Source organism: Epinephelus moara, chromosome 18 (assembly GCF_006386435.1).
Source record: "Epinephelus moara isolate mb chromosome 18, YSFRI_EMoa_1.0, whole genome shotgun sequence".
NCBI classification, from domain to species: Eukaryota; Metazoa; Chordata; class Actinopteri; order Perciformes; family Serranidae; genus Epinephelus; species Epinephelus moara.
The window spans coordinates 39,417,300-39,432,251 of NC_065523.1; the positions used below are offsets into that span (position 1 = coordinate 39,417,300).

The following is a 14,952-nucleotide window of genomic DNA, read 5'->3' on the forward strand; positions in this document are numbered from 1 at the left end:
CTCTGCAAGTGATGTGAGGACTCTAAAACTTCACCTGAGCCTCCCTCGGCATATGGGTGAGTAGATAATGGCTGAATTTTCATTTTTGGGTGCACTATCCCTTTAAGCTAGAGGAACTCAGGTGCCGCCTCAGAGGATCATCCAAGAAGTACCACAGGATATGGCAGCCCTTCTTAGACTATTTTCATAATGCCTGTCCCTCAGCTAGTCTCATGAATTAAGCATTTAAAGCCCCCCATTTTACTTTCTGGTGAAGTCTGCACCCCAAGCGGACTCTTTGGAAGTCTGCAGAAAGTCCACTTTAGGCCCCGTGTGGACTGGATGAATTGTGGAGCCATCCATACTCCCAGACCTCTCAGGAATGAGCCTACAAAGTTTGTGAGTCTGCAAGTGCGGTAATGTCTGGATATTCGGACGCAGTGCCCCCCCATCAGGACAATGTAGCACATCACACCACACAAACTGTTCAGGAATGACTGGAGGAACGTGACAAAGAGCTCAAGGCATCGACCTGGCCTCTAAACTACCCAGATCCCAATCTGATCCAGCATGTGTGGGACATTCCAGTACCCCAGAGGTACCCCTGATCCATGGTGGGTCTCCTTAAATCTGACATGGCTCTGACCCTGTCCAGACATGGACACAGGACCTCGGGGGGTGTCCTGTAGTGTCTCCACCAGGGCGTTGGTGGCCGATTCTTGAGTCCTGTTGGTTGTGAGGTGATGCTCACATCAGATTGAGATCTGGGGAATTCGGAGGTCAGGTTGATGCCTTGCAAACACGCCCAAAGACAACTCTGGACTCAACATATGGTAGCAACGTGTTGGATGTCTCTGTCTTGATCTTTTCATCTCATTCATCTGAAATGTGTTTGACATTTTCATACCTCACTAATAACAACACATTAACTAACATTTAACTTACCGGTTGGGCCACAGACAAAAGAAAACAGCAGCTTGACTTTAGCCAAAACTACCAGTTAACAGAAGTCTGACCTGAGTGAGATGTTGCTGTTGGGTAACAGGAGGTTTGGTTTATCAGTGTCAGATCGGTTGGACCGCCGTGTTTAACTATAAATCTTTAAATGTTCTTGGTCTGAAAGAACTCTATGTTCTTCCTTCACCACTGGAATCTGATGACAGTGAGAAAAATGCAGAATAACACCAGAGTTAGTCATGTGACCCCTAAATGTAACTGTGGTTATGTTGTGATCAAATGTCTGACAGCAGCAGATGATTTAGTCAAAAACTTCCCAAAAGACACTGATGTTTTAATGTTTGTTTCTCAGGAAGTGGTTTGAGGAGTTTCTGTGGATCTTGTGATGTTCAGTATTTCAAATGTTCGTCAGACAGTAAATCAGACTCGTCAGGCCGGCTGGTCGTTGTGAACATTTATTGGTTTTGTTTGAATTTAAACACTAAAAAGTACCCGGTCTTATCGACTAAAACAGGTAATAATAAAAAAAACAAAAACACACCATCACCATCGCCTTCATCATCACATCATCATCATCATCATCATCATGGCAGACAGTTTGTAACTTGGCATAAATGACATTCAGACGGTAGTGCTGTGATCAACACGGGGCACAAAACAGCCAAACACACAGTGAATATTCTGCTTCACTGGTTCAAAGATGGAAAACGTTGGCAAAAATTCACTCAAAACTGACATTGGTCACAAAATGGTCAAAGGTCGTATCAATTCTGAGTTAATTCACATTAACGGACGATGGAAACGTCCACGTCCTGACTGAAGGTTGAACTGTCCGCCACTCATCTCCAGCACTTTTGACATTTCATTATTCAACAGGAAACTGTTAGATTTGGTTTTATTAGACTACTGAATTACAAAAAAGGGCACATTTTATTTTTATCAAAAGTATTGCATTAAATCCAAACACTGAGATGAACAAGTCATTTCATAGAGATTATACAGGGAGTAGAAATAGATATTTCAAACAATAAAAAGGCTTTAAACATCAGCTTCCCTGTGTCGTTACAAACATACAGTCTGCTCAAAGTAAAACAGTTAAAAACAGTTTCAAACAATAAAACTTAAAAACGTCCCTTTCATCCCCTCATTCCCACGTTTGCATCAAACAATAAGAGGACCTCAGATTGTTCCTTGAGGAACCCCGTGTGAAGTTCTTTTAACTCCAGCTCTACTTCTACAACCTAACATGAAGGGTTTTATTTAAGGAACCCTTTATTTTAAAGATCCAGGTCCCTCTGGGCTCTTTGTACTGCAGAGTTTATTCCCTTCTTTCGCTTGTCTCTCAGCCTGCGTGTAACGAAGAGGCTGAACTCAAACATCATCTTCTCTCCACATGGGAACCACACAACCACTTTTCAGAAAACTGTGAAGTAAAAATCACAGGAGTAGAAATGTGCTCTGTGATATGTACACATGAATGCCGTCTGAATGCGTCTCAGTGCTGAAAATAATATGGAGTGTGACATTTTATACAGAATTTCTTCAGCGTCCGCCTTTAAAGTAACGTTTGGAGAAAAATGCGTCTGGTGGAAAGTGCATTCATCAAAGTCTGATAATTCTGAAAGTCTTGATTACAAGTCTCAAATTTGTATGTTGCATGAACACGACTTAGTGTCCCTTAATAACAAAAAGATCAATTTTCAGTGCAGTAACTCTCAATTAGTACATAAAGATCGTGAGATTCTTTTTTACAAAAGAAATTAATCTCGTCAGGATTATTTTAGCATCACTTAAATACAAGAAATGTTCTCATAATTACAAGATCACATGGTTAGATCACTTTTGATCAACTCGTATCACTGTCAGGGTTAAAATAAGAAATTCTGATTAGGCCCTGCCCACTTGTAGTTTAAATTCGGACAGACACATATAGACAAGGGTGTACTTGCTCATCCCTACTGATTATGACTTTGTACTAAGGATGCACGATATTGGATTTTTTTTTTGTGCCAATATTTGATATATAACATCTTATTTGGCCGCCAACCGATAACGATATATCCACTTTTTAAGATCAAGTCTCTTCAGTGTCTGTAATATCAATTCATTGTGCACAATAAGAAGGCATGTTGGCCAATTCTGTTAATTCATGTTAATGTGCATCCCTATTCTGCATCTTGTTACGACAAGAAAAAATATGTTTAATTTTCACCTTGTAAAATCTTGTATAATTTTACAAAAAAGATAATTTTCTCATAATTATTAGATTATTAGATCGCAAGAAATAAAAATAAATAATTAACACAGCAACTGATCAACCCATGTCAATTTCAGGCTTAAATAAGAACTTCGGATCAAGCCTCACCCACTTCAAATTGTAACACCACCCACACTGAAATAAACCCCGCCCACTATAAGTACAGATACAGATAATTTAGTTTGTTAAACAGATAAAGATAATAATGTATTCGTTCATCCCTCATAATTCTGTTCCTCCTCTGACAAGAAAAAAATCTGATAATTTGTAAAGTTGTAAAAAATAAAAATCTTGTTTCTTTTGAAAAAATTACAAAATGTTTTTTCACAAGTATAAAACTACAAACAGCTGAACCACAAGATTTTCAGATTTCTTAAACGTACAGTATCTTAACCTTTGTAGTTTTTGCAATCACAAGATCTTATTTTTATGTCAACGACACCGTTCTGTTTCTTGTAATGAACAAAGATCTTAATCTTAACGTCAGAACACAAAAAGGTAAATACATTTATATCAGTATTAATTAATTGGGTCCCTTTATTATATCAATTACAACATTTTATTATCTTTCAGGATTTCTGTTTGACTTTGATGTTGAAATCAGTTTACTTTCTACAGATGCCTGATTTCCTGATTTTTGGTTTTATTTGTACGTAATTTTCCCTTTCTGAGTTTTCAATCAGACGCACATTTCTCTTCTTCTATGGCTTTGTAAACAACAACAGGAGGATCGCTGATTGGTTAAGCAAGTCACATGAGGATGATGCTGTCGGGAGAAAAACCTCGTAACCACCACCGTGATGGATCTTTTCTGTTGTGTGTGCTGCAGGTGTGCGTTTCACCTGGTTCACCTGGTTCAGTGCAGCGTTCACACCAGGCAGCAATACGAGGAGATACGAGGTTATCCTCCGATAGTAAGCATTTTCTAATCTGTGCACAGTGCAGTGAAGCAGCTGCTGTCCTGTAAAAACCACATAACTGCAGATGTGTTGTGCATTTTTGGTTCAGAAAGAAAAACATCTGGAATCACCTGATTTTTCTTTATCATGATTTCATTTGATGTTTTTGTGCATGTTTTATTTTCTGTTTATTTCATTCTAACACTTTTAGATTTTCATCTCATTTTAGTTTTTATTTGCATCTTCCCTTAAAGTTAGCGTTTAGTTTGTTTCATCTTTGTTAAGTGCTTCACGTCTTAATTTGAAAAGTGCTCTACAAAGTTGTAACGAGCGATGAGAATTCAAAGAGTTAAAACATCAAATGTTTTTTCATGTTTCATGAAATAATCAGAAAAATCAGCCAGATGTTACAGTTCAGTACGGAAGCTCATTAAGGCCAAGAAAACGAAACTAAATAAGATTGTTGGAACTGATGAAACCAAAACAGTCAAAATTCTGACAAAGAATCAAATCAGGTTTCCCACAAACTGTTCCGTAACTTTGTAAGTATCTATAATAACTGTTTTTCAGATTCAAACTTTATTCAACTATAATTTCAGCTAGCAGGCAAACATGGCGGAGGAGACGGAATGCAGGGAGATGTAAACATCGACACGTTAGAGCTACGTTACATCAACAGCTACAGAAAATAATTTACCGTAATGTTACACGATATGGAAAGTTATCCACAGAAGATTACTGTAACAGTTTCATCACAGAAGAATTAATGGCTTTTCAAAACTTTTAATTATTTTTACTAATTCCATGACTTTCCAGGCCTGGAAAACATGACTCTGAAATTTTATCACTTTTCAAATTTTTTTCTTTACGTCAAAATTATAAGTAAAAGAATTTCCTAAAAAAAAAATCAATATATTAAAAATAATACTTAACGTTTTAACTTAATTGCATATTAATGACAATTAAGTTATTATTTTGACTCAGTATCTTGTCAGTTTTACCCAACATGATAAGTATTTTGATTTTTAATATTCCTATTTTGTCTTGGCATAAATGGGCTTCTGTATCTTGAGGTGTCCTGGTGGGCTCTTATAAACTTGTTAAACTACCTACGTTAGTCCTGAAAGACGATACTTTTTTTATTTAAATAAAAAATCATAATCTTAACAGACTCTATTTTTAGACCTGAGAAGTTTGTGTTTTTGCAGTTTTGTGTTTTTTTTACGTGACAGCTACGTTTTTTTTCCTTTTTCTTTTTTTAAAGCTGAGACGCATCCAAAATGAACACAGAAAAAATCAAAACACATTATTGTAGTCAAATATCAATGCCGTACATCTACTGAGGTAATGAGGTCTGTGTGGAAAGTAACAAAGGAAACACTTGAAATGTTTTACAAGAGAAATAAAATGAGGTATGTGAAGACGTGTGGAGGCTGAAAGTGCAACACATCAGATCAACGCCAGGCGCTCGGCAGTTGCAGAAAAGTGGTTGGGTAATTCAGATGTTAGCGAAGCAGACAGTTAGCTTTAGTTATCGAAGCAGCGCTCAGCGGCAGGACATTAAACAGTTCATTATTAATCATCAATTTCATGATGCACCAAAATCAAACCCACCTTTTTTTCTCATTCCTGATATTTTTAATCGGTGGTCTGATTTTTGTTTCACATCGTCTTGAATGTGAACGACTCTCCTCCACAGCAAATCAAACTCCGGCCGCTCAGCAGAGTTTTGGCTTCATATTGCTTCGATTTCTTTTTTTGTTCAAACAAAGTAAAAACAGAATCACTAGAAAAAGTTTGAGTTTGCACATTTACAAAGCGTAAAAACGATGGAGACGTCTGATCATGCTGAAGCATCGCGGCGCAGAAACAACACGGACACATGAATATTCTGACATTGATCTGTTTTCTGATCCTTCTGTTCGTCACCATCCCTCCATCGCCTCCTGCACCACCCATGCCACAGAGGATTAAGAACGACAGAGACTCTGAACACAAACACGAAGGTCGGAATGATTCAATAAAAACCAGACAGGATATGTACGTAGTCCGGAGCGTGTCGGACCGTTGAGATTCATTTTTCATTATTTCAGATTTTCTGTTTTTGATGCGAGTTTTTGGACAGAATGAGTGAAGCTTTTAAAGACACAAGTTTAAACTCTGAAGATATTTGTCATTGTTTTGTACTTTTACTTGTCTCGTTTTTGTCTCAATGGAAGCTCATTTCTGCCGCATGCAAAGGTAGGGATGATAAAAAAATATGAAATAATTAGGGGTGGGGAAAAATCAGTACAACAAAGTATCGCAATATTTTGCATGACAATCTTGTATTTTTTTTTTTTACATTATATTAATTATTAATATTGCTAATACAAATTAGCAAACTTTTTGTTAAAAACTCTTTTACAGTGAGGTGAACAAACTGAAAACTTTGACCTATAAAATAAAACAGATGACAAAGATTTTTCTTTGGGGTTAAAATTTGCAGTCAAAAAAGATAATAAACATACATTTTCACAATACTCAGTATATCACTTAAAGGTAAAAATCACAATGATATTGAATGTGACTTACGTATTGTGATAATATCGTATCGTAGGGAAATAATGTGTTGAAAAATGTTTACGTCTCATAATTTAATATTTTTCTTTCCATTCATTTCTCAAAATATTTTTTGTATAAAAAAAAAATTTTTTTTTTTTCTTTCATTGGCAGGAGTGAGCTTCCATACAGATCGAATTATTTAAGTAAAGAAAAAAAACTTGATAATTGAGGCCAGAGAAACATCGTCAGTAGATTAAAAAAAATAAAAAAAGTTAAAACGAGAAAACGTGCGGTTGTGTTTTTCTGTTTCATCTTAATGAACTGATTTTTTTTTTTCCCAGACAGACTGAACGAACAGTTTGACTCTGAGACCTAAATACAGATATCTGTTTCTGATTCATGTCTGCTACATCGATGGAGGCTGATAAAAAAAATCATACAAATAAAAAAATATACTTAAAATACTAAAATGATGAAATAAATAAAAATTTAAATTTATTACCTCATAATTCTTATTCATTTTATTCTAAAAAAAAAAAGACTTAATAATTTGGAGTAAAATATCTCAAAAAGTTTTTCATCTTGTAATTACACATCACGAGGTCCGTGTTAACATCTCCAACTTTAATTAATCTGTGTACGTTAAACTTTTAGTCGCGGAGTGTTTTTATATTTCCTACTCTTAACATCGCTCTACATTTGTTTGTTTGTCTGGCAGTAACAGGCTTCCATACGGATCAGAATAAATAATGTAAAGAAAACATTAATTAGTTTGAGCCAGAGAAACAAATAAAAACGTGTGCACGGTTGTGTTTGTGTTTTACGGAGGTATCTGTGTGTTAACGCGAGGTTACTGAACCGGACCAAGAACGAGGGATGAAGGAAGGAAGGAAGGATGTAAGTAAAGAAAGAAGGAGGCAGAGGAGTAAACCATCACAGATTTAAAAACCTTCCTCTTTCTCTTTGCTCTCGTTTCATCATCATCATAATCATAATCATCATCATCAGTTCTGTCTGAAAGTAAAAACTGTACAAACGTAAAAAGGATACAAACTGCTCAGATTCACATTCAACAAGTCCAAAACAAATATATCGATGCCACTGACGAAGTTTTTCTTCCTTTGTTCGTGTTTTTACAGAGTAGTGACGCGAGGACAGAATCCTCAAAGATCATCCGATAAATGTAAAATCTGACGACAAAAATTCACCTGACGATGACCTACGGAAGCCCAGAACGGCCACACATGCAATTATTTTTCATGCAGTTATCGGGAACGGGTTAATTTGTGTCGAGTCTTGAGGAAACAAAAGGTTGATGTGTTGACGTGACGAGAGCAAGTTTTGTTTTTTAAGCGAGCTCATGGGATTATAGGGTTTCTGCAAACGACGGTCCGTGATCTTAAGTAAACATGTTTTCGTTGTCTCCACAAATCTGACGTTTGTTTCCTCCAGAATCAATGTAAATAATTCTGATGTCATGAGAAAATAAGCTTCTTTATCTCGGGATAACGAAATACTTGACTCATGATCCTGAGACTCCAAAGACAAACTGCAGCGTGGCCTCTCTGGGCTTCCGTATTAATCCAAGAATGGTTTCCATTTAATAAAAACAGAGAAATAAACTGTTTGTCTGTTTCTTGAGAGAAAACCATAAAAGGGCACTTTAAAAACAAACAGGTAGAAAAGTCGATCTTCCTGCGAGTCCACGTTTCACATATCCAACACGAGAAACAAAAAACCACGATCATCACCACCAGAGAGGAAACAGGAAACAGGAAACAGGAAACGATGCTCCGACTGTCCGACTGCTGCGGCCGCCACCTCATCGTGAAAACAGAAACCTCACCTGCAGCAGCTGGAGCTCGTTCCCTCGCCACGAGGGTATTTTACAGGAGGAGAGGATGAAGAGGATGAAGGAGGAGGAGGAGGATGTACAGCAGGAGGAGTCTGTTGTGTTTTCCCTTCGATGTGACGCCTCCTCGTCAGTTCTTCCTCCAGTCAGATTCTTTATTTCACCGTCTTCACTTGTTTGATTAAATCCACTCAGACGAGTTGATCAGGTCCAGAGTCTAAAATATTTTTTTTTAAAAATATTTTGATGAATTCAAATCTGTGAATCTCTTATTGAATCTGTTCAGCTCACAACATTTGTAATTAAAGTTTAAATTATTTTAAAGAACCTGAAACCTTTGAATCGGTGTCTTTAGATTTTAATAACTTCATACGTGTCGCATTATAATTACGAAACGCTGAGTAATTTCACAAGAAAATGATGCCATTTTCTTTTTGTTCAGGAGAAATCAAACATTTGTGCAAAAATCTGACTTAAAATGAGAGTTTATATTTCCCCTTCTCCTTGGCACCACTGGGCTTCCGTACATATCAGATGAACTGAGCAGAAAACATCTGTTTGTTTTTGTTTGTTGTTTTTCTGCCTTTGTTTCCTTATGAACTCAATTTTGGGGGTTTTGGACAGAATTCATTATTAAATATTGATCTTTGATTTATATCTGGTTCATTAATGGATCCAATTTCCAACCAGAAAAGAAAAAAAAAATAGGAATCACAGAAATAAAAACAGACTTTGGAAATAATAAGTAAAAATTCTGACTTTAAAAAACATTCAGAATTATTATTTTCTATCAGTTTCAAACTCAAAAACAGAGCTGATTATTTGATATCAGGACGTTGCAGCTGAGCTTTGATCTCATTGGTCGACAGCAAACTGTCATCACATTTTAATTTCCTACGTGCGGTGAAATGAGCGAATCTGGAGGAGGAAATCGGGTTTTAAATTATCGTCACAAACTGAATGTTTTGATCCTAAAAATAAAAGTTCAGCAAGAGATTCATCAGCGTCTGAACTTTGTGAGTCTCGGTGTCGACATGGAAACGGATCCAAATCAGAAGCGTCTGGTGATAATTGATCATGTGACCTTCCTCCAGAGATAATTGGCCATCAGGTACCGATGACGAGAGACAGATTCTTTAACGTGAGGCCTTTTTAATCTGGAGTAAATCTTTATTTTTACATCTTTTAATTTCCTCTTTTTGTTTTCAGGTTCTTTATCAAACATTTTATTGATCGTTGTTTGTTTTTGTTCTGCTCAACTTTGTTTTTAATCCTGTTCGGTGAAACTTTTTCAGTTTCTGTGATTCAATAAAAATTATTTTCTTATTGTCTGAAATGATTTCATAAAACGTTTACAAAAATAAATCAATCATATGAACGAATCTCTTTGTATTCATCATGTTTTAAGTGCTGCTACTAAAGTCGACTGATCGATAACTGATCATTAATTTCAATCATTAATCAAAGGAAAGTGTGGCTCAGTCTCTCACACACTGACTGATTAATAATAAATGATGGAGAGGTGACTGAATGTTAAAATAAATAAATTATTTTCAGGCCTGATGATGAAGTTCTGCCTGGAGTCGACTTCCTGTTGTGTTTCAGAATAAAAGCATCTTTGAGTCTAAAACCTGTCTGACGTCTGTGTGTTCGATTCGTTTCCCTTTCATGGTCTGTGGCTCTGGTCTGGTCTCAGGTCTGTGGATCCTCCTCTGGTTCTTTGTTCAGATTTGTTGGATTCTGTTGAAGCTCCTTTGTTCCCGTTTCTATTTCCAGTTCAGCCCAGGTGACCCCGACCGCCCGCTCCATCCCCGCTGGGTTCAGGACCGGCTCAGGTCCGGTTCCCGGGGTGCTGGGTCCGGGCGTGGCTGTGGAGGCGGGTTGCCGAGGAGAACCTCTTCCCGCAGTCCGAACAGCGTAAAGCCGAGGTGGTATTGCCGGGCGGAGACGAAGGGGACGAGGTTTCGGCGGCGGCGTTTTCGGCGACGTGAGTCTGGCGATGAGCCTTCAGGAGAGACATCCGACTGAACCTCCGACCGCACTCCTCACACTCCGACCACACCCTCCGCCTCTTCTTCTGCACACACAGGACACAACATGTCATCTACACACATGTCATCTACACACATGTCATCTACACACAACATGTCATGTACACACAACGTGTCATGTACACGCAACGTGTCATGTACACGCAACGTGTCATGTACACACAACGTGTCATGTACACACAACGTGTCATGTACACGCAACATGTCATGTACACACAACATGTCATGTACACACAACATGTCATGTACAGGCAACATGTCATGTACACACAACGTGTCATATACACACAACGTGTCATGTACACGCAACATGTCATGTACACACAACGTGTCATGTACACACAACATGTCATGTACACGCAACGTGTCATGTACACGCAACATGTCATGTACACACAACATGTCATGTACACACAACATGTCATGTACAGGCAACATGTCATGTACACACAACGTGTCATGTACACACAACATGTCATGTACACACAACGTGTCATGTACACACAACATGTCATGTACACACAACGTGTCATGTACACACAACGTGTCATGTACACACATGTCATGTACACACAACGTGTCATGTACACACAACGTGTCATGTACACACAACGTGTCATGTACACACAACATGTCATGTACACACAACGTGTCATGTACACACAACGTGTCATGTACACACATGTCATGTACACACAACGTGTCATGTACACACAACGTGTCATGTACACACAACGTGTCATGTACACACAACGTGTCATGTACACACAACAGACATTTGAACTCAACACTGTTGAGTGTATGGCTTTAGCTTCAGATCATGTGGAGCTGTGACTCAACAGGAAGTGTCTGTGTGGACGCCGCCTTTTTTTATCTTTATAGGAATTATTTTATTTTACTGACTCATGTTTTATAAATGTGTCAGAAAAATGTTTTTATTTCACTTTCACATTAAAATAAAACTGTTTGATGAAACATTTTATTTACTCAGTTATTCATCCTTCCTCACCTTCCTCCCTTTGTCCTCCTCCTCCTCTTCTTCCTCCTCCTCCTCCCCCTCCTCCTCCCTGGTTGCCAAGGGTGACAGGCAAGTCCGGCCAGGCGGTTCGACGCCGTCTCTGCGGTCGATGGCGCCTTCAAGTGCCAGAGCTGCCAGCGTCTCCTTGGCGGCAGCTTCCTCGTCGTCGTCCTCCAGCAGCTGAGACGGCAGAGTCAGGAGACGATGAAGCATCGAGGCAGAGGAGCGACGACCTGAAGGACCTGAACACAGAGGGACCAGAGAGACGAGTCAGGACTCTGATCCAACAGGTCACCTCACTAACTGATCTAAAAGTAGTTAGAGTAAAAGTATTTAGAATAAAAGTATTTGGAGTAAAAGTGTTTAGAGTAAAAGTAGTTAGAGTAAAAGTATTTAGAATAAAAGTAGTTAGAGTAAAGGTGTTTAGAGTAAAAGTAGTTAGAATAAAAGTAGTTAGAGTAAAAGTAGTTAGAGTAAAATAGAGTAAAAGTAGTTAGAGTAGAAGTATTTAGAATAAAAGTAGTTAGAGTAAAAGTGTTTAGAGTAAAAATAGAGTAAAAGTATTTAAAGTAAAAGTATTTAGAGTAAAAGTAGAGTAAAAGTAGTTAGAGTAAAAGTATTTAGAATAAAAGTAGTTAGAGTAAAGGTGTTTAGAGTAAAAGTATTTAGAATAAAAGTAGTTAGAGTAAAAGTATTTAGAGTAAAAGTGTTTAGAGTAAAAGTATTTAAAGTAAAAGTATTTTGAGTAAAAGTAGTACTTAAAGTAAACGTATCTAGAGTAAAAGTATTTAGAGTATTTAGAGTAATAGTCAGAGTAAAATAATTTAGAGTAAAAGTATTTAAAGTAAAAGTATTTAGAGTAAAAGTACTTAAAGTAAAAGTAGTTAGAGTAAAAGTACTTAAAGTAAAAGTATTTAGAGTATTTAGAGTAATAGTCAGAGTAAAATAATTTAGAGTAAAAGTATTTAAAGTAAAAGTATTCAGAGTAAAAGTATTTAGAGCAAAAAATTTTGGAGTTAAAGTATTTGGAGTAAAAATACTTAGAGTAAAAGTACTTAAAGAAAAAGTATCTAGAGTAAAAGTACTTAAAGTATTTAGAGTAATAGTCAGAGTAAAATAATTTAGAGTAAAAGTATTTAGAGTAAAAGTAGTTAAAGTAAAAGTATTTCGAGTAAAGGTAGTTGAGCAAAAGTATTTAGAGTAAAAGTACTTAAAAGTATTTAGAGTAAAAGTAGTTAGAGTAAAGGCACTTAAAGTAAAAGTAGTTAGAGTAAAAGTATTTAAAGTAAAACTATTTAGAGTAAAAGTATTTAGAGTAAAAGTAGTTAGAGTAAAGGTACTTAAAGTAAAAGTAGTTAGAGTAAAAGTATCTAGAGTAAAAGTTTTTAGAGTAAAAGTAGTTAGAGTAAAGGTACTTAAAGTGAAAGTAGTTAGAGTAAAAGTATTTAGAGTAAAAGTAGTGACAGGTTAAATGCTCAGCAGCTGCTCTGAGCTCCTTCATGTTCAGGTTGGTAGTGTAATGATCACAGGGTCCAGCAGGGGGCAGCGAACAACAAACTCCACACATTCATATTTTCAACACGTCTGTTTAAGTCGTAATATTTAATTTTTAATATTTAATTTCTCATCTGCTCAAAGATTTTGTTGACAGTTGATGTAAAAGTCATTTTAGTCATTTTCATACATACATGTATATTAATCTATTTTTATTCCATCTTTCTATGTATGTCATATATTTTTATTTTATACTCAGGTTTATTTGTATTTAGCATTTTTTCCATTTATTTATCTAAACATGCTTAGAATTTTTTGTTTTGGTATCTGATTGTACACTTATTGTTTTTATTATTTCTAGTTTAATTTCTTGTACTTTAAATCTGTGTTGTCTTTATTCTACTGTGACTCGTTCTTATATTTATTATTATATTAATGAATTTTCAGTTTATATATTTGTGTTGCTCTTTTGTATTTTTTCATGTGTAGATTTGACTTCGTTATACTCTCAGATTTATCTGTATTTTTAAGTTTTTGTTCATATTTGTTTTATAAAAATACTTGTGGATATTTTTTTAGTTTCGCAGTTTGTTTACACATTTCTTTAATGTGACGTTTTTGTTTTTCTCCACTGTTTTGTTTATATTTTGACTTTGTGTTGTTCAGCTCTACTGTCACCTGTTATTAGCAAGTTTTTAGCCCTTCTACATTTTTGGCGTAAATTGTAAATAGATTTTAAGTATTTATAATATTAAATAATATTTATAAAATAATAATAATAATATATATATAGTTTCATATCTACAGCTATAATCAAAATTCTGCATTAACTTTTTCTTTATTTTTACCAATGTTGTTTTTATTTGTTGCATGTTTATTTAATTTGAAATGTACCTTTTTAGTTTTATTTCATAATTTTATTTTTTTTTCTATATTTTCATTTCCAACTTTTTTTCTGTTTTTCTCACGTGTATATTTTAAATATATTTTAAGTATTTAAAATAATATATTCATATTAAATGTTTTATATCTTCAGCTCTATACACAGCACGTTTGTATATTTTTACCAACATGTTTTTATGTTTGTTACATGTTTATTTCATTTTTTCAGTTTTATTTTATTTAATTCTTTTGATTTTCATTATTTTCATTTAACTTTACTTTTAAAATATGTTTTTTAATTTTAATAATTTATTTTATTTTATTTTTTTATTTTTTATTTATATTTATTTTACTTCCAGCTGTATTTTCACTGTCACCTGTTTGCACCTGTAAAGTCTCCACTGTTAATTCACGGAAGAGTCACCTGTGGGGCTGAGGGGGGGCCCAGGTGAGGGTCCAGGTGGGGGTCCCGTGGTGGCGGCGTTCCCCTGACCGTCTGCAGCGTCCTCATCAGGAGAAAACACCTCCATGTCCTCCAGAGGAGTCCAGCGGGGGTCCTGCTGGGGGGAGGAGGGGGAGGGCTCCAGGGTCACAGAGGAGGTGGAGAGAGGTGCTGCCTGCTGTGCCCCGCCCTCACCCAGACTCCGCCCAACACCTCCTCCCCCTCCCCCTCCTCCTCCCCCGAGCTCCTTGATCTGCCAGACGTCACTGCACCACTTCTGACCGAAGACTTTGTCCAAGATGGGGACCCAGTCCTGAGAGACCGAGAGGACGGGGGGACGCTCCGAGTCTGAGGAGGAGGTGGGGGGCAGGAAACATTTCTCTTTGCTGAGCAGATACACAATGAATGCATTTCATCTGGTGTCATGGAAACGTGTCCCACCACATCACTGCAGTGATGTGACAGCGTCCCACAGTCCACCTGTTACTACACTAGTGATGTCACAGCGTCCCACAGTCCACCTGTTTCTACACTGCAGTGATGTCACAGCGTCCCACAGTCCACCTGTTACTACACT

At 36.7% G+C, this 14,952-nt stretch overlaps 1 protein-coding gene across 1 annotated transcript in view; it reads right to left on the reverse strand.

Moving 5' to 3' along the window:
* Window positions 1-1,374: 1,374 nt before the first annotated feature.
* Window positions 1,375-14,952, reverse strand: part of si:dkeyp-113d7.10 (zinc finger X-linked protein ZXDB) — a 42,268-nt gene continuing 28,690 nt past the window's right edge. The window contains exons 3-5 of the mRNA XM_050068428.1: window positions 14,358-14,723; window positions 11,549-11,799; window positions 1,375-10,565 (exon numbers count right to left, since the gene is read on the reverse strand). Coding sequence (XP_049924385.1) covers window positions 10,320-10,565; window positions 11,549-11,799; window positions 14,358-14,723 — 863 coding nt within the window. The 3' untranslated portion in view covers window positions 1,375-10,319. The remainder of the gene's footprint in view (window positions 10,566-11,548; window positions 11,800-14,357; window positions 14,724-14,952) is intronic.